Genomic DNA, 23157 nt, shown 5'->3' with positions numbered 1-23157 from the left:
TTGCTTTTAAAAAACCAGTAACCAAAACAATAGTAATTGATTTTTACTAACATAAAAAGCCGTTTTCAACACATTAATTTGCCAGCTTCATCGATCGGTTTGTACATGAAAAGTGAACTGCAAGACTGTGTGTATATTTAGCGAGTGAGCAGCTGCTACATCGAGTTGCCAGCTCATTTTATTTCCAACTTATTTGAATAATTACAGCAAGCAAATCAAAGCTTTATATAATGCATAAATCAGTGGCGCCAAGTCTTCGTCATAAATCCCAAAAACTTACTTTCTTTCTTTGACTCCTACACACACAGACGACCACAAAACTGTTGTTACAGAAAATTCTTAACGCGTTTACCAGTTTACACAAAAATTAATTTTTTTAAAATTCTATAATCAAATTCAACTTTTATAAAGGCACAAATTCGAACGCTATAAACCACAGAAATTTCTTCTCCCCATGCCTCGCTCTTATAACTGCGTACACATGCGCATTCAACTGATTTACACCCAAATTTTTTAATGGGGCAGGGCCACACGTGCGCATTAAAAGCACTGATTTCATGCGCGGAACGGTTCATCAAACATATAACCAGTGAATTATCTTAAAATCCTCGTTTGTAAGCAGGCTGTTAGTAGATTTAGTTCGATGCGTTCAGGTCAAAATATTCAGTAATTGTAATTGTTTCAACTTCAAAATCTTACATAAATAAAATATCTCTTCTTTCGTGAATAATTTCCATTCAATTCAGATGCGTTGTCTTTTTTGAGAATCATTTCTTCCAAAAATCTGGATCATTGCTCACTTTCCTTTGAAAATTATCAAACCACTTCTTTACTACACTTAAGGGAACAAATGTCTCAGTTGGATTTGGTGTCATTTGTGCTTGTTGCAAACCAAAGGACAATGTAAAATTGACAAAATTCTCCAACATTTTCATTATAAACTCCATTCGATTGTTTAGCATGGACGGTGTTGAATTTAAAGCTGGAGTTTGCTGAGCCAAAACATTCAGAGGTTCCACAGATATCCCTATTATTGCCATACCCTCTTGAATCGAGTTTGTAGCACTGAAATTTGCTCCAAATGGATTGGTATCAGCTGCCTTATGCAACTGATATTTCAAGCAAAAAATGTTTTAATTAAGCAAAAGCATAGAAACAAATATTAAGATATTTGTAATATTGTAACTGCATCTTTTCAAAACATCAGTTATTTTTGAGTGCATTGATTGATTGATAAAATTTTATATCATCTTCTAACTAGTAGAATGAAGGATCATTTCAACAAGGATAAGCTTTAACATACCTGTGAAATCTTAAATATTGCACTTGGTTTGACATTTGATATGTGACCCAAAAGTTGCCAGGCAGGTTCAGGTGCAGGCCAGCTAAAATAAACCGCTCCCCCCAATCCATCAGGAAAAGGCATGGTACCAAGAAGAAATATGACAATATGGTTTATCTTCTCTGGTTCAAGTACAGTCAATACAAACTGATTTTCAGTTACTTGCTGAAAGTCTGTTTGAATCTAAATGTATGTGAAAAGACATTCAATAAATGACTGAATTCAAGCCCAAGTCTTCAATAACAAACTTTGGACTATTCAAATGAATGCATTTCTATATATAACATCTTCACTCTAAATTTCTATATAAAATAAAAAACTAAACTTCTATATATACATCTTCACTCTTATTTGAAAGCAAATTTTACTCAAAATTCAAGCATTTATTAAAGTGCAACTCCAATTAAAATATGGTTGTTTGGGGTGAAACAAAAACGATGATGTTTATCTATTAATATTTGCAAATTTGAACTGACTTCTGAACCATGGAACAACAATGCACATTTTAAAATTATAGCTTTTCAACTCACCAATCGTCCCGCGACAACACAACCAAACATTTTTACCTTTCCAAGAAGTGTCTAGTTTTAAAATTTTATCAACAACAGTCAACAGAAAAATAGTATGTACTTTGGTTTTTATATGACTGTCCTTTAGTTCACACAAAAATTGACTTTGCATTTCTATTTTAAGTCGGTTTAAGAACTTTCTAAAGAAACTTACCCATTTTGTGGATTTCGATAATTTTGCATCGTCCAAATTACCTTATCACGTGACCTCAAGGTTTGCTTTTGTTTTCGCTTCCGATATAAAAATAATTTTTTGTTAACACCGTTTCCATGAAGTTGCACCATTTCTTTTCATCTATTGTACACAATACATATTTTTTACATAATATATACATTTTGCATTTACAATGAAAATTAATTAAAACATAAAACACATTCGGATTTCTGAATAAATGGCCGGGAAGCGCGTTTTATTCAAATTATTTCCCACAGGATTAATAGTAGCCCACGTGGCAAAGCAATACAGACTAAAGCTCATGTCTTATCTGATGAAAAAATTCATCTTCATAAAATAGTAAGCTCGGGCTTTTGACTTGGCAGGATCAAAGAGCTTGGTAGCTTCCTATGAAGAGGTATCTAATATATTTTTTTCGTAAAGTAAATTTTGCAATAAAAATGCTGTAATTTATATACTTAGAACTATGTGAAAACAAACAGGTCATATATGATGTGGTTATCTGAGCATATCCAACTTGACATTTGCTTTTTGGTCCTGTTTCTGAACTCCAGTCAAAGCTCGAGTATCAAATGCAAATTCGTTATAAAAGAACAAAAACATAAATTTCTTGAAATGGAAATAAACGACTCAAAACTATAAAAAATCTTTTTTCAGCTCATTTAATTAATAAACATGGTTCAGCGCAATCTAAATTCATATACATTGTAAACCAACTGTGAACATTTCAATAGCCTACAGTGACCTTCCAAAAATACAAGAAACTACAGGGTGAAAAAAAAACAAAACATAAAGAAATGACTTTACTGTGCCACGAGGTTAGTAAAAAATAGCTCGCGTTTGTATTGATTTTATCTAATGCGATTTTTTGTACAAAAAGTAAAACGCGTGGTACTTATCGAATTTAAATTTTTTTCAGAGAAGCGCACTCTATCATGCAATTGCGTTTTTTGAATAATAAAAATTCTTCTATTATGTTCAGATATATAAGTTGGAATTCTCCTGTACAAACTTTGGTAATTGAGGTTTCTCTAGAACAATATAATTATCAACAATACATAATTTTTGTCTAAGGTACCTGGGAGATATAGAGAGAAGTTCATCTTAACGTCCTACCGCCCTCCAGGAATATCAGCAAGTCAGAGTATATTAAGTATTTTTGAATGGCACAACGAGACCTTAAATATCTGGACGCACCTTTTGGTCTCAGTTTTCTTTGCCAGAAGACTTTATCAATTATCTATCCTATTTGCACAAGACGAGTACTATTGGCCATTATTGTGTGTCGCTTTCGGTCTATGCTGTTATCCCCTGTTAAGCACGATTGCACATTTATTCTCATCAATGAATATCGAAGTGCGACATTTTGTATTTTACATGGATTACTTAGGCATTAGCATTTACAGTTGTTCCATATCTATGGGATTCTTAGCTTATACAGCACCGGAACACGTGCACACGTCTTCGATCGTTTACATATACACATATACTTCTGTAGCCTTAATTATAATGTCATTTTTGGGGTGTTGTCTAAGCCGACATTATAGTGACCAAAACTGGGGAAGTATATTGCGCTTGTCAGCACTTTCCATACCTTTCGTATTTGTGTCCACATTTATGTTTTGGTGGTTGATATACAATAAATCTAGCCCTATTGATCATCATTACATGCATTTGATATGCAATCCTGTTGTAGGGCTAATATTTGCTTTAAGACTACCAGAAAGATTTGTACCAGTTTCTTTTGACTTAATCGGACAAAGTCATCAATTGTTCCATGTCGCATCGTTTATTACATCTAATTTCCATTTCGAAGCAATTCTCAAAGATTGCCAAATGAAGCAAGCAGAAATGACAAGAAGAAATGTTTCTCATTTAACTATACAAGCATTTTCTATGGTACTTCTGGCAGATTTTATCATTTTGTACTACTTTAAATCGAAGTTATGGCCAGCGATAAAAAAGAATGTAAAAGAACGATAGAATATATTGCAATCACTAAAATGGTGCCCTGTATTCACATTAATGTTACATTTGATTATTGAATCACTAAATACTTATAAAGAATATGTATTATTCGTTCATACTTATAGTTAATAGTTAAAGTTCATACTTATAGTTAATAGTTAAAGTTCATACTTATATGATACATTCATACAGAAATTGCATTGCATTCTCGGTAAACAGATGAACAAATGAATTTACGTGAACGAATCTAGTGCAAATTTTCATATTATTTCATTTAAATTTACGGTAAGATGTTAGAATAATGTATGTCTAGTGAAATAAAAGCTTACTGTCCCATGGATGGTCTTGACCCAGGTGCCATTTTCTTCATTGTAAAATATTCTGAGACTTGATTGGGTATCTCAGCTAAAACAGCCTGAGCCAGAGCCCAGGGCGGTTTCTGTAGAAAGACAAACATATTATGAAAAAAAAAGCTTCGCGATGCCAGGCTTATTAATGCAATATTTGCTACTCACATTAGCAAAATCTCTGAACGGAACGAACTGTACTATGTCTCTGGCAGCTACACCACTACGTGACCTTAATCTTTACAAGAAAAAAAAGATAATGAAGGAACAATGGGGACTAAACGGGGATTGGTCGTAAATGTCTACATAGTAAGAGAATTTACCATGAACGAGATGAATAGCAAAGGAGTAATGGGGAACAGGTGTGAATAGAGAGTGGCAAGGGGGGTAGAGTAGTAAGAAAATGGTAATAAAGGAGATGGATAGTAAAGACATGGATAGCAAAAAGAAAAGCTGTTTTTAGAAAGTATGCATTGTCTTAAATTCCATCGCTAAGAAGTCTATCAGTTCAACATAGTACACTACGTAAGAACCTTCCATCGTCGGAATCCAAAGTATTCATATCAGTGAAATCTGCTGATCCGACTCCGACTATGATTATTGATAACGGATAATGCGAAGCTTTCACGATAGCATCGATGGTCAACGACATATCCGATAAAACGCCATCAGTCAGAAGGAGAAGAACAAAGTAATTCTGAAAAACATGATGATTGCAAAGGACAAAAAATTGTAATTTTCATTCTATATATTTAAACACAATTTAACACTAGACATATTTTCTAATTTGTAAAATCACATTATTGCAAGCAAGAAGGCAGGAAGCTTAGTATTTTTGATATTTTGATTTCAACTGACCGACGGTTTGTTCTCTTGGGCAGCCTTTGAAGCAAACATTGAAACATGGTTGATTATCGGGGAAACATTGGTTGGTCCGTAGAGATGAACTTGACTTATTGCATTTTGATATGCCGCTACGACTCCTGGGATACCTAAAGAACAGAAATCCATAGTAGAAAAAACGTTTTTTTTAACAAGAACCTTAACAGACATTTATGGAAATAAAACTAAATATCCTAACTACAGCATTTAACAAACATACCTTGACAATAAGGATTACTTGGATTAAAATTAAGAGCAAATTGATGGGAGACCTGGGCCGAACAAAATGATTGAGTAAATGTAAGGAAAGAGGGACAGAATTTGTGTCTAATTATGTATAATATATTTAAAACTTACTCAATTTGGGTCAATAAAAATAGTTATAAATAAAAATTAAACTTTCTTACATTAAATAACTGTTCATCTTGTTGTCAATGAGTTACCAAAATGTATAATAAACATGTTTGTCACAGTACTTGTTCAGTATGTCTTTATATGTACAATTTAGATTTTTTCTAAAGCTGGTTATCATCTTGTTTAAGTCTACACATGCTGTATTCGTTAGAACTTTGACACCTGCATTTCAGGAGGAAGCTTTGCTCCAAATCCAAAAGCAGGAAATAATTTATCGCTAAAACAGAAAAAGAAAGAAAAGTTTTAAGATGGTATTAGTACTAGAGCTACCCATAATCTAAAAGGTACACTTACGAATCATAATCTTGACAAATCTCTCCAACAGCAGTCAAAGCTTTCATGTATTCGTTGGGTTGATAAGGATTTATGTAATGTAACGATGTTGGTTGTGCAGGATGACCGTTGGACGCTGTAAAATCTATCCCAACCTGAACGAAGGAGAGAATTTACTCTAATACTTTTTAAAACCTGGACGACTAAACACAACTCAAATGCTTGCTAAATTCTTTTTGATGGTTATTTCGTTAAGAAAATAGTGATTTCATATTCATATAAAATTTTTAATATACCATGTTGAAAACGTAAAAACACTTTTTAAAGTGTTTTTTTTTATAATTTCCTTCTTCTCATTGTACGTGTGTGCATCACAACTTGCTCAAAGTCAGTGCCATGATTTTTTTGACTTACGGTAAAATTAATTTGACATCCACCCATGACGTAATCGATAAACGAGTAATAGTGGGTCACCTATAGAACATACAACAGTACATCATAATACTATCTTGACACAAAAAACACAATTGAACACTACCAAAAAGAATATTAATGAAAAAGAAAGGCAGAAAAAAGAATATTATTGAAAAAATTCATATATATGCATGTCTTAATTATGTGTCCCCAATCAAGGAGTTGGCTTCGTCACTGACAACAGGTAAATACATTATAGGAAACAAGAACCAGGGAGCTACATAAGTCTTGGATATCAAGTGTTGGAACAAATCAAACGGTAAAAAGAAATGCATGAAAACTAAACTCAAGGGGAAATTTTCAGCTTAATGCAAGTGCACTAGTATTGTACATGCAAATATTTTGTTTCCGATGCCTTTTATGAAAAAAAAAGTGGTGATTAAGAATTCATACCTTACAGCGACTAAGATACACAATTCCTGAGTTTGAATAATCCCTTTTTTTCTTCTGTTTTTTTGGATTAATGCAAGGCCATGAGACCTACATTAGAAAATGAACACCAATTTAGAAAAAAAAGCAAAATATCTTTGTAGGAGGGGCTGAAATGATGAGTTTTTGTTTGTACACCAATTTCCCCTCACAACACTCTCATAAACAAATTTTCCAAAGCTTGTAAGTTCCGATGTACATAGTCTTCCCAGTTCCCCTGTTCTACAATCCCAGGCAGAAAATTGCAACAAAAATGGATCAGGCCACCAGAAAGAGGAGATTTTTTTGTATCATAAAGATATCTAAATTGGGATGCATGATTCAAAAAAAAATTGAACAACACAAGGAAGTTGATATTTTGTACAGTGAATACATATTTACCTCTCTTTCATTGGCTTTCAACATTTCATTAAACGTGGTGGTGAAGGAACCAATCAAATCATCATTACTATCACTGTCCCAATCATAACAATCTATCTAATCAAAAAACCACAAAATTCACGATAATGCATTCACATAACATGCAATTAATAGATTTGATTTCATATATTAAAATTTCTTACTTTGATTGGTTTAGTATAATCTCCGTTACATAGAGTATTTACAGACACTTCAAATGGTGGCCATGCTGGATTGAGGGTATTTTTAATAACCTACATTTTAAGCAAAAGTATTATTAGTGAATGAGTAAAACTAAAACATTTTCAGAAATCATATTTATTTAAGCCCTGCATATAAATATTCAGAGTTAGAATGCAAGAATCATACCTTAGTCTTGTGGACTGAAACAAAACTACCATCAGAAATTTGCCGTGAAATAAGTAAATAAGGATCAGATTTTCCAAGAAAATCCTACCAGAGTAAAAAATTAAGCTCTACAAATTATAATATTTGGTAAAATAATGAATACCAGTGATAATGAAGAAAATAAATGCTGTTATAATCTATAAACCATCTAGAATTATAAAAATAAATCTATGGTTGTGTTGACATACAATTGGTCTTCATATGTATTAAGACTGAAAAAAGAAGATTCCCTTGACTGATTGTCAAAACATATGTACAGTAATATATATCAATAGATGCTTCTACATGTAAAAGACCAATAAATGACACCTTGAAATGACCTTAGCTATATATATAATCTTTTGTAAAACTGATTGATCTCATCAATGGCGTAAGTATGAGTTGTCATATTACATTCCTTTAAAATCATTTATTTTTTACAAATTATAACATGCATATATTAATATGGGCACTCCAATTATTAAAGTTAAAAAACTGCTACAGAATTTTGCAACAGGTGACTATGTTAACCTTTTTATCCAGTTTCTGTGCTCGCATAATCAACTCAACTTTGTCATTGCTTTTAGAAACCTCCTCAGCAGTTACCTAAAAGATAAAAAAATGATTGATTAACTTCCTTTTAACTATGGTGTAACCATAACACACAAGCTAAAACATGTTATCCTAATGCATGCCAGACGAGAAAATCACTGAGTTGATACTGCTATAAAAAGTTCACAACTGGTTGCAAAAATTATGTTCATTGACCACATTTAAAAGATCTTCATGAAATAAAAGTAAACTTCTATGATAAACATTCAGATCTCAGGAACATTAGTCATTAGTTACACGAGCCTTGCAAAAGATTTGGTACTATAGACAACTTGCCTTGTTTACATTTTGCTGGCAGGCAGATTTGGTCGAGTGGTTTTGAACAAGTTGATTAAGTTACCAACCAGCAAAACATAGACAAGGAGAGTCATCTATAGTACCTATTAGATAGTTCAATACAATATATGATGAAATGAGAACATACAGTGATTTTTCCATGTTGTCTACCACTTTTTTGCTTTAGAGGCTGTGTATATCGAACATTTGAAACAATCTGAAAAAACCCAAAAACAAAATATTTTATCACAGAAAGAATTGATAAAATAATTAACATTCAAATACCTGGCCAAGATTACATTCCATTTGTCCTAAAAAATCGTCATCATCCAGTTGACTTGTCTCATTATCAATATCAAACACAGAAAATAGCAATTTCTGAATGATTTCAAAATGATAATCGATGTTGATGGGTTTGGTAAATTTTGGATTCAAGTTATTTTTGATCTTTTCTGTTCGAGCATACTAGAGAAACAAGATGATAAAGAACTTTTTGAATTAAATGACTTTTGATGAATGAGATCGAGCAAGACGAGGGTTACATTTAAACAAAATACTCAGGAATAAGTTAAATATCCTTAAGCTCATTTGATTAATGAGTCAACCTCCATCCATTTCTTAGCATTTTCGTCCCAAATATACACAACACAAATCGGATCAGATTTTGATAAAACATCCTTATCCTTCAGCCCTTCGCAAGCGATGTGCAGTTGGACTTTTGAAATACATTCTCCACCAGCCATAATATCTTTGTAACACCAAAGAATAAATCCTTATCAACCTTTAACCATTGCCTTCGAATTTTTAAGTACATATAAACAAACTTCAATTTACAAAACAAATACTATCCCACACCCACTGAGCATTGAGCAGGCAAACGACTGTCAATAAATAATACATGTCTATTACGCATTACTGGAAAATGAAATCAGTGTTCAGAAATTTTTAAGTAATTCCAATGATTCAAAATTTAATAATTTAATACATTTTTTAATATTTACTTTCAATATTCATAAACATGTTACAAGAAAAGCTGCTTACAAATATGAACATAATTTACAACATATATAACAAGTCATAATGCCATAGTTGCTTCACAGCAGAAAATCAAAAAAGTGTGCAGCTGATATTTTGTACAAAAAAAAAAGAAATAGCAAAATAGCTTCTCTTTCTATGCAGGAAGGATTGAAAGAATGAATGATGCAAAATGATTAATCAGAACAATAAAAATTAAGGAATTAACCATTTTTTTAAAACAGCTCCCTAAAGCTGGTAAAGAATTTTATGGTAGCTGTTTTCACAAGAGCATTTTGCATGATTTTTGCAGGTAATACCAAACAACTAGAGCAACTCTGAAAATTAAATTTGTCCTTAATGACAAACATGGGTGTACCCAACTTTGGTTAAAGATGGGCCTGTTGGGAAGGGCAATTAAAGGTCTGTATTGAAAAAATAAAAATGGTCGATACAGAAGAGACTGACATTTTGTGATGGCCATTGTTTGAATTCAATCTCGTTTCATTGCATTAATTGATCTTCAAAAATGTTCCAAATCATCAACGACACAATCGTGCAGTCATTTCTTTCTGAAAATGCAAACATTGATTGATTTGTTGTAAATAATTTACACCAATGCAAAACAGAATAAAAAACCCACTCCGATTTGAAAGCTATAGCCTATTACCATCCTTTGCCGTATCCCCCCCCCTCCAATAAAAAGACTGAAACCAAAAAATATTACTTCAATTATCAAAAACAGCTGAGCAGAGTTTTAAACAACAATGCAAGCTGATATATGAATGAAAATATAAAATAAAATATAATGATAATATAATATAATATAATATAATATAATGAAAATATAATGATATATGATATATGTTTTATGATCATATCTTCATTCAATGCAAGCTGATCATAGACTGAAGCTATGAAACTTCCATTATACATACCAATGGTTCAAGCTCTTTTTTATCCACAAGGCTGAATTGCGTAACAAAAAAGTAAAAATGCTTGTAACACTGGTTTACATGGGCCTCCTTAAAAATACCAACAAAATACAATTAATCGCTATTGGGAAAACCAATTGGTAACACACATTAATTTTCAATAATTAATGCCATTTTAGGCAAACACCAAAAAAGTCCATACTCCACATTGTGGCAGGAAAATAATGCAGTTAATTTTATTTTATCCAAAAAAATAAAAAATCTGAAATAATTGAAATAAAGTTAATTATATACGCGAAGTCGATTGGTTATTCCAAGGATCACCAAAAGAATAAACTTTATTGCTCTTTGATTGGTCGGAGCTCATATATGGCATCTGATTGGTTAAGAAATGAGCCCGACCTCTGAGTAGTCATAAAAGCATCTCATAATATATTCCATTTTTGATCCTACATGAATAACTGCTCTGCTATAAAAACCGACGTAATCATAAAGAATTACTTTATATTTTCTCCACTTTCACACAGAACAACGACTGTTTGGTAATCAAAGAAGATTTAAGCAAAATGTCTGGCCGCGGTAAGGGTAAAGCTAAGGGAACAAAATCAAAGACTCGTTCATCAAGAGCCGGACTTCAATTTCCCGTTGGTCGTATTCATCGTCTGTTGAGGAAAGGCAACTATGCCGAGAGAGTAGGTGCTGGTGCACCAGTTTATTTGGCTGCAGTTCTCGAGTATTTGTCTGCTGAAATCCTTGAGTTAGCAGGAAACGCAGCCCGAGATAATAAGAAAAGCAGAATTATTCCCAGGCATTTACAGTTGGCCGTAAGAAACGACGAAGAATTGAACAAGTTGTTATCTGGTGTCACCATCGCTCAAGGAGGTGTATTGCCTAATATTCAAGCTGTTCTGTTGCCCAAAAAGACAGGCGAAAAGAAAGCGTAAACTTTGCTTTCCTCATAAACTTAAAACGGCTCTTTTAAGAGCCACCAAATTCATAAAAGAATGATGTTTTTTGTGCTTCTGTAAATGAGATTACATCATGAAACGCTTAGTAGACATACAAAATTAACGTAATGATAATAGTAAGTACAGTTTAACAAAAACTAAGTATACATACCGCTCCTTTTGCCACCAAATTTTCAAAATGATGTATATATACGTGAACAAACACTCTAAACAACCTTGTTAATACTTTTTTACATGTTGGTAAAAACATCTTGGGAAATGGTATGCCTAAAAATTCAAAGAAATTACAATGTATAATATACAAGGTTGGAATTTATTGTAGCAATGTCATAACTTACTATCGTCGGGAGGAAAAATGTTAGGATTGTTGACTAAACCCTCTATCCAATCCATTAGTAGTTCCATATACTGCAAAATAACCAAGTGTTGATTATAACATTCAAACATACCAAAGCTACCTTTGCTAACCAAAAACTTCATGCCTCAATTACTTCACACTTTTGCCTTTGAGCCCATACCAGCTTTATTATCATTTCATATGGTACATGTTACAATACCCTAAATACCAATTGTTGTAACAATACTTTATACTTAACATGTCAGGAAATCATTGGACGGTATTGAAATGTCATTCTTTAAACCATGTGAATAATGTCATAATATATCAAATCTTGGGACTAGCATTAGTTGTAAAATAACAAAATAATTTCACCATCCAGCAACATACATTTAGACTGGTATGGTAATGTAGATAAAAATACCTTTTGCAAGGTATTTTTGTCAGTGGCAGACACTTCATAAAATACTGGGGGGTTCATTCCCAACACACAAGATTTTCCCGAAGAAAAAGCAAGGCGTTTAATGCATATGTGAGACATTCACAGTATAGAAGTCTAAAAATAGTCAATTTAATGTGAGAATGACATTATATAAGTGTGATTTGTTGTATTAGGTGGAGATTTTCAGTCTTTCAACATTGGGGAGGAGATCTTCTATTATACAAAAAGTCCATGATGGAAAACGATCCTGAAAATAGACACCTTGACCTAGTTCCATAAGATAGTCGAAAAACCTTTCTAGAACCAAACTAGTTCCATAAGATTGTCCAAAAGCCTTTAAAGAGTTCTAGCTTCATTCATTCATTCACAAAAATGATTGTGCAGATATTAGTTTGAAAATGTGTCAAGAGCATATGTTTGATGCAATTAATATAAAATTTATTTGCAACATCACAATTATTATTATAGTGACTTGCCAGAAAACAGATGAGTGAAGAAAGAATTACACTCATTGAACATAAATGATTATAATAACATCTTATATGTGCACTGATAGGCAAACAAATTGTATCGAAATGCTCAATACAATCAAAATATGTGAAATCCACAGATACAATTCTATTGCACTTTATGGCAAATGCTGAGCTCAGATAAAACATGGTCTACTAAAAGCCTTCCCACACAAACACACACAAACAACATTTGTATACCGGCCAGTATTAATCCCCGCCAGGGGGGTTGACCGGTCCATGAATTTTTCTATGCCAAACGTCTCTATCTCTCGCCATATCTCTCGTTATACCCATCGCCTTCATATTACTAAAAGCCTTCCCCTCCCCAAATAAAAATTCTATGAAAAACTTGTAGCGCAACAGACCTCTGGAGCTGAAACTGCTCTTGGTTTCTTGTTTTTAGTTCCATCAGCCCAATGATATTCATATCTAAGTAAATATAGAATAGAATACTTCTCATACATATATATTACCTTATTAGTTAAGAATCTTCAGGAATTGCAAAGACAATCAAGTGACAAATGAAATCAAGTGAAAAACCATTACATTATAAAAACATAATATCCACTGGTTTTTTATGAGCTTTTTCATTCCTGGAAAAGGAATGTTGATGATATGAATGTTGATGATATATACGTTGCATATGAATGTTGATGGAGTCCGCAAACGAGGTAGACCGAGAAAGAGATGGATGGATGCTATGAACAGTGATATGAAGGCGATGGGTTTACGAGAGATATGGCGAGAGATAGAGACGTTTGGCGTAGAAAAGTTCATGGACCGGTCAACCCCCCTGGCGGGGATTAATACTGGCCGGTATACAAATGTTGTTTGTTGTTTTTCATTCCTGGAAAAGATCTTAACTGATTTCAGTAACATGATGTACCCAAGTATCACTTGTGAGAAGCAATAACAAAAAATTAATAATTATAGCTTTATGTTTTGTTTATCTGTTTTAACTTATGTATATCATCTAAATGATTGGTAAGAATTTACCAAATAACTAGTATAGTACTTTCCAGGATTACTTTTTGTACTAAGTACTATACACACTGGTCAATAACACTTACTTGGGTCCACCTGACATAATGGGGCAAGTTTCAGGTGTGCAAAACTCAGAAATAGTACCATAGATCAAGTTGACACGATTGAAAAAATCAACCACTAAAACAGAGATTGAATTGAAAGGTAATGAATTTTTGGCATGTTTCAAAACAAATGGAAGTTAGCAGGCACATATGGTCTGACAGAAAGTAATAAAAATAAAAGTCTTTGCAGATTGTAACAAACTGCTTCAATTACCTACCATGAACAGCTATCCAGTCTTCTAAAGTCTCATTTGGAGGTAATTTAACACACTGTTTTAAGTCCAGTCCCGATTGCAATGTTGCCTGTTGTAGTAGTTATGTAACAACTTAGCGCTAGTTCATTGAAGTGGTTAGCACACATAAATAATAGCAATAATTATTTACACTTGTTATGTTTCTAATTGGAATTTTTACGAAACATTTCACGTGTAACAAATTTACAAAATGGAACGGCGCAAATTCTATCGAATATCTTCACTTAGTAAAATAATAGCGGAAGCAAATGAAAAATGAACTGGTATTGAACAAGTAAATTACTTTAGCATGTTTGTGTAGATTATGGCGTAACGTTCCTTCGTCCCATCTTTTCTTCGCCCTGAACGTCTGCAAACAAATCAACCCTCTTAAATAATCAAAATAATATAAAATATATGGTAAAATATAGTAAAATGTATAAACTAGCAATTCCCCCCCCCCAAAAATGACAATAACTACCGATAGAAATACAATATAAGTGATCGAAAGGACATAAATAATAGATCATACTCACTCTATCTTTAGAGAAAAGGTGCGTCAAAGATGTAGCCATATTTGTAAACAAAACAAAACCTGTACTGTCAAAGATGTCAATACCGATGTCATTGGTAATGTAAACTCTTCATCTTTGGTGATTGTGTGTGAAACGTCACCGGAAATAAATAGAAATAACGTTTCCGTACGAAGTCCGACTCGCCCAATGTAATCCTATTCCTTTCCTTATGCAGATAAATAAATACGTATTTATTCCCACACCTCTCGTTAAAATAGGTAATCAGTGACAAATCAAAAGTTTAGGTGACTATGTATAGTAGAACCACCCCCAAACCCCTATGGATTCCATGCAGGGTGCTAATTACGCTCTTTGTAGAAGCAAATTCCAATGACATTTAACGATCATCAAGTTGTTAATGGTCTTATCTTATTCAGTAAGCATGCGCGTCGATCTGTGTTCTGGAATAAAGCCCTTATAAGGCTCCTGATTTCATTACAACTAAATTCTTTAGCTAACGGTCCCTACAAAAGATAGAAAACAGCTGATATGAAAAAAGACATTTTGTTCACGTCCAAACACACATTGTTCATGTTGTAAACAGACACCTTATAGACACTTGTAAAACTGAAGTGATGATAATTTGTACAAGACAACGACAGATGGAGTTACATGTGAATGGTATGTACTTTATATGATGATGATGGATAAAGATACAGGTGACTGATATGTTCTTTATATGATGATGATGGATAAAGATACAGGTGATGGTATGTTCTTTATATGATGATGATGGATAAGATACAGGTGACTGGTATGTTCTTTATATGATGATGATGGATAAGATACAGGTGACTGGTATGTTCTTTATATGATGATGATGGATAAGATACAGGTGACTGGTATGTTCTTTATATGATGACGATGGATAAAGATACAGGTGACTGGTATGTTCTTTATATGATGATGATGGATAAAGATACAGGTGATGTTCTTTATATGATGATGATGGATAAGATACAGGTGACTGGTATGTTCTTTATATGATGATGATGGATAAGATACAGGTGACTGGTGTGTTCTTTATGATGATGATGGATAAAGATACAGGTGACTGGTATGTTCTTTATATGATGATGATGGATAAAGATACAGGTTACTGATATGTTCTTTATATGATGATGATGGATAAAGATACAGGTGACTGGTATGTTCTTTATATGATGATGATGGATAAAGATACAGGTGACTGGTATGTTCTTTATATGATGATGATGGATAAGATACAGGTGACTGGTATGTTCTTTATATGATGATATGGATAAGATACAGGTGACTGGTGTGTTCTTTATATGATGATGATGGATAAAGATACAGGTGACTGGTATGTTCTTTATATGATGATGATGGATAAAGATACAGGTTACTGATATGTTCTTTATATGATGATGATGGATAAAGATACAGGTGACTGTTATGTTCTTTATATGATGATGATGGATAAAGATACAGGTGACTGGTATGCCTTTAATGTTGACGTATATGACATGTGAATTCGTTATAGAATCTTTGCGTGATAACATTAACAAAATTATTCAAACCTTTCCATCCTTCCATCTGTTTTCGATATTTTGTAGGCTTGAGTCGATGATAGCACGAAGTTCAATAAATTTTGTCCAAGTTTGAACAGTAGAGGCCATTTCCTAAATGTAAAAAGATAGTATTGATAGTTAGCAAAGGCAAAAAAACAACGTTCTTTTTCATTATTTTTGATGAAAAATTTCGCGACATATTTGCACTTTAAACTTACAGCAATCTTGGTCGAGCAACAACCTCAAAAATGAAAGAAGAAACCAGAAAGTTGTTTGTGCAAAAACAAACCTGCGCTGATAGTTGAAGTGCTTCAGGGCTTTTGTCCTCGAAAATCGCCATTAAATACTCAAAGCTATGCGAGTCATCACTCGATATATCCTAAAAGAAACAATAGCGTTAGGGTGCAATGAAATGCATGCAATCCTATAAATGGAAAATTGTAAAAGATACCTCTAATTTAAGGATATCATCAACGAATCTGTTTAACACAATATTAAGTAAAGTTCCTAACGATGATGTGAATATGTTACTGGGTAAAATATCTTTCCATACGCGATTCAGTTTCAGCAGTTGATAACAAACCTATGCGTCGTAAAGGGAAATATGTTTAATAGAAATAATATTTTACGTTTATTTCATCACGCACAGAGTATAAATAAAGAACGTATTTTTAACAACGTTTTACCTGTTTAATGGATTTCTCCATCAACGTAGCACTTAGATCAACAAATCCTCCACCAGATTCCATTATGTCCAATAGAACATGAGACTGTCTTCGCTGTAGCAAAGAAATCATTCTTTTTTAAAATAACCATTTCGTCACAATCATTCCAACCACGAAATAAATAAGTTTCATCCCCAGTTCCGTAAAAAAATATTTCAAATAATTTAAATCCATAAGACTTTAAGGCACAAAAGGATCAATATCAGTTTTAAGCGTATTACATGTAAGAGAATTAGTGTGAGGTATGTATATAAGTATATATTATGAGACGGTCACCGTGTTCGCGATATGCACTTTTATAGGTTTGAGCACTCTGGTGACTCTACAATCCAATCCAAACAATGTGTAACCGTACGTCCTGTGTCCCAAGTGCAGGAGTCCCCATATGACGATAGCCGGGAGGGCACATTTTATACATATTATAAGTATATATATGACGTTAAATACTTCTGGAATAAATCGCAAAACCCTCAACATTTATGAGAAAGTAAAACGTAAGTTAACGGCGTGAAAAGTAAAATGAAAAGCGTAACACAGTGAAAGTAGTTCATAAAATTGTCAACATTTCTGTTGATGGATATGTGATGGCTAGTCTTTCACTTTCAACTGCTGTACCAAAGGCATTAGTAAAATTTTGTTTAGCAAAAAAATGTTTAACGATATGTTCATATTCAAACAACTTACCAACTGATCTTCAAAGCATTTCTCTCCAATACCTCTTATAGGAGAAATCAAATCAACAAAAGTGGCAGCACCACAATTCAATGGCTCGGGCAATCTCGTAGAAAACTGATGACCCAACGTAAGTAAATGATGACTTATATACATACAGTTGTTGTAGTGCACGGCAGAGATCTGCGGGAGGTCACGCTAAAATAGTTTATTATATAGTTAAAATATGGTTGCTTGTTTTTTTACAGGTCTGTAAGTACATAATTTACGCTTTGGTCTAATTATCCAGACGAGCAGTTAATACATCGTGGCAAAATAACTCTGCAAATTTTAATCTGTAGAAAAAATGCTCATATGCCTGAATTTCTATTACAAAAGTTACGAACTAATATTTTGGTCCTTAGAGAAAATATATCCATTTTTTGTATCAACAATATATTTATTGTGAACCAACAAATCATTGTACCTATTGATCTTTAAACTAGGCTCTCCGGAACTAACAACCTCACGAAATGCTTGTGGATGTAGATCGTCCAGGTTAGTAGAGTCCTGAGAAGGACTGTTGTTGTTGACATTGAATGACGTTTCGACAAACTTAGCGGTGGTCATTTGACTCTGAACATGACTACCGCTAAGGTTGTCGAAACGTCAGTCAACAACAACAACAACGACGACAACAACAACAACGACAACAACAACAACAACAACAACAACAACAACAACAACAACAACAACAACAACACCAACAACAGTCCTTCTCAGGACTCTACTAACCTGGACCTACATCCACAAACATGTAAAGATAATCCCGGGTTCAAACCATTTACTTTACAACTTCATGAAATCATCGCCAAATTCAACTAACAATAACTATCAATAAATTTGATGCGCGTTCAGCAAAAATCACCGAGAAAGTTGCTAATGTTAGCTTCATAAAACATTTTTGTCAGAAACACTTACCAAATCTTCCTCGTAATAGGTAGGTACAACAACTTGATAAATTTCAAACATTTTCCTTGCAGTATAGAATAACTTCACATCCCTATAATAAATATGTACGTATAAGAAACAGATACTTACCATTTGATGGGTTTGTTGGTAATTATTGTATAAGTATTATTGTAGCTTGAGTGAAAATCAAGCCTCGTACAGCATCAAAAAGATGTCATGTCGATATAACGATGACTAGAGGTACTGCATTGAAAACAGTGTTGTATGTAGAAAATAAAAATGCATCTTATCTTACCCTTTTTTGTTGGTTTTTGTTGCTTCACTCAATGTTTTATATACAAGGTTTAGAAACTCGGGAATACACTCACTAACTCGACAAACTGGAAAATGAAACAGATTTTCGCTTGTTGCTTCTTCTTCATTCGTTGTCTGTGCTGTAGGCTGAAATATATGAACACAAATGAAGTCAGTTAAGAAAAGAAATGGATTATGGTGAAGAAAAATCCCTAAGAAACCTTAACTCCCTTTTGATCATCGTAATCACTCGCTTTCCCACACCGCACATGAAGCGGTGTTATTGGTTGATATGTGTCAGGAACAGAAATCAACTTTGTATTGTGAAAGGTGACGTCATACTTTAAAATTTCACGAGCAGTGAATAACAGATCTTGGCACTAAAACATACAGAAGGATTTCAAAACAAGAACTGCAGACATAAATTTCACATTAGGGTAAAAATAAGTAACTTCAATAAAAATAAGTAACTTCAATACAATAACTTCAGTAGAAACAGAAGACTTCGATAGAAGCGTGAAATTTGTGATAATCATAATTTACGATACCTTTTTATTCGCATATTGCGTAGTTAGATTTCTACAGAACGAAGAAAGCGTCTTGGTTCCATCAGGAAGGTAGTCTAGATTAGCCACAATAAATGGCCAAAGTACAGTGATAAAATTTCAGATAAAAAAATAACAGAAGATTATTTATGTACAATTTAAAAATGATAACAATGCAAAAATAGTAGCAGTCGTTCTAATGACTAAAGAAAAAATCACCTGATTCAACAAGAGTTTTTTCAAATTTTTCAACACTCGATAAGATATCATCATATTTTTCAATCTAAGTAAATTTAAAGCAGAGAAAATATACGAAAATAGCACCAAAACAAAAACCAAGATAGTCAAATCTGAGAAAAAGATGCTCATTTAGTCACAATGGCTAAAAAAAAGGGTTGCGTCTGTAGTAGTTACGTATGAGTAGATTTTTTATCAATTCAAAATAAATGCATTCAAGAATTGCCACAGAAATATAGCATAAATAATCATAGTTTCTTACATGACTGCTTGTATTTGGTATGTATTTCTCCAATAAATCTTTGATGATGATGTCTGATAGTGATGGCCAGATAATCTCACCTAACGTTGATGCGAGACATTTTTCTTCCTTTCCATCATTTGCAACAGGAATATTTTGGTTCATAAATGCGATATTTAAATTTTGGAATGATTGCATAATTCTATCCAGTAATGTTTCTGTTTTCAAAAAAAGAAACATGTCTAGATATGCGATAGAGTCAGATATATGTAGTCAATCACGTGTTCATGAGTAAATATAAACTGCGATAACTGAATAGAATGAAAACTTTTTGCAGTGAATATTTACTTTAACTTACTTATGCCAATATTTGAGGTCTTAGATGCTTCTTTAATGAACGTGAATAGAAATATCTAAATAAAAATATCTGAATGAATTTCACCATAAAAACATGGCTTCGTTCTTCACGACTGTGTATGAAAATGCTCCAGCCTCAACATACCTCTCCCTTACGATGCTGAACAGGTTTAAGCCTATAACAACATTAGCAAGTTAATAGTAAAAAAAGTAGTAGAGTATTCTTACAACAAAAAGACTCCCAAGAAATTCATACCTTGTAAAAATCACAATAGGCTTAATAATAAACTGTATAAACCTTTTTCCTGTAATAAAACACATTATATAAAAACAATCTAGGCATTTCATTACATTTTAAATCTAATTCATCTAGAAAACACAGGCTAAGATAATGGACTAAAAATAGTGCTCACCAAATTTAACTAACTTTTCATGAAGTATGCCAAGAGATTGCATAGTTTGTAATGCTGTCATCACGTTTGTTTCATTCCCTAATGTTAAAACATTAGAGAAAGAGCTGACCAATGAAAAAGAACATCAAGAAAATGGTAAAAATAAATAAATTTAATTAAGTTGAGAGAAAAGAGATTGACATTGATTTATAGTGAATGATAATGTAATACACTGCCATAAGCAACTCATTTTTCAAATTCACCTAATTCCTTTGACACTTGTACATATACAAATCCATATTCATGCAACAAGGAATACCTACTGTTAGAGAGTGTTAACTGCGTCTTTAAATGATCATCAAGATTGTCCCAAGATGATGTCATCATAGTTTGCCAACATACACATTTATCCCATATGTTATCAAGAATCATCAGAAATTCACTGTATTCATTAAGATACTCAGCCTGAAATGTATAACATAAAATCTAATTTGGAAATTCTTTTGCAAGAGAAAATGTGGATGTTCAACTGTTTACCCTCAGAGCTCGAAAAACCTTGCTTTCAGCACCAGATTTAGATAATTCATCCAGAAGTGATTTCTAAGGAATTAAACAACAACAATGATGAAATAATACAGTATCATCATTACATAAAAATAATGAAATTAATCAATCCCAAGAAGGACAACTATGTACTTACAATACTTCCTAAAGTATGACCAATCTTAGAATATTTCTGGTGAATTTTTAAGTCAGAAAGCTCCGACATCAAATCGTGGATCTAGAATAAAAATCAATAGTTTAATTGACAAAATTCATCTTTACATGAATTTGAAGAACAGAAAAAATAAGAAAAATGAAGGGATGCTAATTTAAAGATTTAATCAACCAAGATGGATTGCTACCTTATATAGCGTTTCCATTACAGCTAAATTTGTAAACTTGTAAGTATTACATGTTGAGGGCAAAATAGACTTTTAAAGATCAAGTTAATAATTTTTTTAAAATATGCTATTTCATTTAAAAACAGTTTGAACAATTTAACATTATTCCATCATATGTAGAACTATTGTTCGGTACAAAAATTGTCAAAGTAAGTAATACATCAAAGAATAATTATTTACATTAACATATTACACAATGTCAAAATAAACAAAAACAGAATAACCTCACAAATTTTGCTCAAAACTTTGATGATAATGTTTGTTTCATTTAATTGCTCTGATAAGTCTGTGAACAAATTATTGGCCTTCTGAAGTTGCATCTCCACATCACCCTAATAATTCAAAAACATTCTTAAATTTCCCAGCATAGTTATGCCAGAAGCTGTAGGTGAAATGGTTTATGTGAAACAGGTTACCTAGTATGCCAAAAGCGGTTTACCTGAATCGTTTCACTGAGGCATTTCATTTCTGTGGTTAAGTCTTGAACACTTGAGTTTATGTTTGTAGTTAGGTCATATGATTGAGTGAATTCAGTGTATTGTTTCAGAATGAGTGAATATATATGGGTCTAGAAAAAAAACAAAAAATCTTAAATAAAGTTCAAAAAGATCAAGTATTCATCACCCAGACTGGAAAGTTTGTAAATTATGCACCTGAGATTTAAAATTTGCAAAAATATATAGGCACCTACTTTTCTCAAAATTATAAACTCTCCAAGCTGGCACCCAAGGTGAAATTCATGTATGTTATACAGAAGATCTATGCTTTGGCCTGATAACGAATCTTATACTCTGTTGCATGTAAATAAGTTTATTCCAGCAATGAAGGAAATTATGAATGTTTTTGCAGTGCGGTGTTTGAAATTAAATTAAGATATGATCTTCGCACTTGGTTGGACAATTTAAGCAATTGTCTCATTAACCTGAAAAAATCAGGTGATTCAACGGGATGTTGATGTTGAAATATTGTTGGCAAGCTCTTCTTAAAAACATGGAGCATCTTTGGCATGAGATATGCTTGGACTGCACACAATATAGTGAATACACCATACAATCATGACACAAAATAAGTTAAATGACAATTAAAGATAATTTGCGCATCTACTTCCCATGAAAACCGCATGCTTAAAGATTGACTTACAATTAAAAATGAGCCAATCTAGAAATAATTTTCTTGATATTGAAGGAGGGCGAGAGGGCATGTGTTATATGCGTACAATGAAATGGGAAAATCATCAAAAACTCAAAACCTTCACACAGTCAACTTTTTGTGACAGTTTGATGACACTTTTTTGCAAATCTTCTTTTTCCAAGGAGCCTGTTTTTTTTAACACATCCGTAACAAAACTTCCTCCTCGTAAAACTGAACCATTTGATTCAGTGATTGTTCGCGCTGAATTCTCTAATTTCACATTTACCGCCATCTTGACTATAACCTCTTCGTTTGCACATTAGGACTGGGAACTGTTTAGTGATACACACCAATTTTTGACCTCACTCAAAAGTCACAACCAAGCTCACAACATTATAACAATGATACTCAAAATTTAGATTTAATTAAAGACAAAAATCTTATTTTCAGGCTCCATTAGGTCTTGTTATTAACAGACAGTGAAA

The 23157-nt window shown here is 32.8% G+C and overlaps 6 protein-coding genes across 7 annotated transcripts; 2 read left to right on the top strand and 4 right to left on the bottom strand.

The window, feature by feature from the left end:
* Positions 1-132: 132 nt before the first annotated feature.
* Positions 133-2160, bottom strand: LOC124452959 (protein Hikeshi-like). Its single transcript, XM_047003628.1, has 3 exons — positions 1873-2160; positions 1304-1525; positions 133-1109 (listed from the first exon to the last, which is right to left on the bottom strand). The coding sequence occupies exons 1-3, from the start codon at positions 1900-1902 to the stop codon at positions 768-770; spliced, it is 594 nt and encodes a 197-aa protein (XP_046859584.1). The 5' UTR covers positions 1903-2160; the 3' UTR covers positions 133-767.
* A 77-nt stretch (positions 2161-2237) lies between these two features.
* On the top strand, positions 2238-4403 carry LOC124452956 (membrane progestin receptor gamma-B-like). Its single transcript, XM_047003625.1, has 3 exons — positions 2238-2483; positions 2821-2904; positions 3161-4403. The coding sequence occupies exons 2-3, from the start codon at positions 2884-2886 to the stop codon at positions 4067-4069; spliced, it is 930 nt and encodes a 309-aa protein (XP_046859581.1). The 5' UTR covers positions 2238-2483; positions 2821-2883; the 3' UTR covers positions 4070-4403.
* LOC124452952 (copine-3-like) lies at positions 4072-10671 on the bottom strand. Its single transcript, XM_047003620.1, has 17 exons — positions 10500-10671; positions 9153-10133; positions 8833-9012; positions 8696-8764; positions 8191-8265; positions 7642-7725; positions 7437-7526; positions 7255-7350; positions 6838-6924; positions 6385-6444; positions 5992-6125; positions 5860-5914; positions 5504-5555; positions 5260-5393; positions 4935-5098; positions 4570-4639; positions 4072-4493 (listed from the first exon to the last, which is right to left on the bottom strand). The coding sequence occupies exons 2-17, from the start codon at positions 9288-9290 to the stop codon at positions 4380-4382; spliced, it is 1602 nt and encodes a 533-aa protein (XP_046859576.1). The 5' UTR covers positions 9291-10133; positions 10500-10671; the 3' UTR covers positions 4072-4379.
* Positions 10672-10983: 312 nt separating this feature from the next.
* LOC124452960 (histone H2A) lies at positions 10984-11780 on the top strand. The gene has a single exon (XM_047003629.1). The coding sequence runs from the start codon at positions 11063-11065 to the stop codon at positions 11438-11440; it is 378 nt and encodes a 125-aa protein (XP_046859585.1). The 5' UTR covers positions 10984-11062; the 3' UTR covers positions 11441-11780.
* Positions 11718-14993, bottom strand: LOC124452961 (MOB kinase activator 3B-like). Its single transcript, XM_047003630.1, has 6 exons — positions 14613-14993; positions 14381-14446; positions 14062-14146; positions 13826-13919; positions 11803-11872; positions 11718-11731 (listed from the first exon to the last, which is right to left on the bottom strand). Exons 1-5 carry the CDS (start codon positions 14649-14651, stop codon positions 11857-11859), a joined length of 300 nt encoding a protein of 99 aa, XP_046859586.1. The 5' UTR covers positions 14652-14993; the 3' UTR covers positions 11718-11731; positions 11803-11856.
* Positions 14819-23085, bottom strand: LOC124452950 (centromere/kinetochore protein zw10 homolog). 2 transcript variants are annotated; one of them, XM_047003613.1, is made up of 22 exons: positions 22791-23085; positions 21981-22109; positions 21766-21873; positions 21298-21378; positions 21135-21197; positions 20921-21062; positions 20619-20696; positions 20462-20510; positions 20351-20381; positions 20207-20261; positions 19870-20066; positions 19590-19653; positions 19374-19447; positions 19047-19205; positions 18827-18972; positions 18541-18622; positions 17593-17778; positions 16870-16962; positions 16635-16766; positions 16473-16562; positions 16193-16294; positions 14819-15115 (listed from the first exon to the last, which is right to left on the bottom strand). In XM_047003613.1, the coding sequence occupies exons 1-22, from the start codon at positions 22962-22964 to the stop codon at positions 14999-15001; spliced, it is 2352 nt and encodes a 783-aa protein (XP_046859569.1). In that variant the 5' UTR covers positions 22965-23085; the 3' UTR covers positions 14819-14998. The 2 variants fall into 2 exon arrangements, with proteins under 2 accessions (XP_046859569.1, XP_046859570.1); XM_047003614.1 differs by having other exon boundaries at positions 22682-22941.
* Positions 23086-23157: the final 72 nt, after the last annotated feature.

This window comes from Xenia sp. Carnegie-2017, unplaced genomic scaffold (assembly GCF_021976095.1).
Source record: "Xenia sp. Carnegie-2017 unplaced genomic scaffold, XeniaSp_v1 HiC_scaffold_25, whole genome shotgun sequence".
NCBI lineage: Eukaryota > Metazoa > Cnidaria > Anthozoa > Malacalcyonacea > Xeniidae > Xenia > Xenia sp. Carnegie-2017.
The sequence above is the reverse complement of the archived record's forward strand: the minus strand, read 5'-3'. Positions and strand labels throughout refer to the sequence as shown.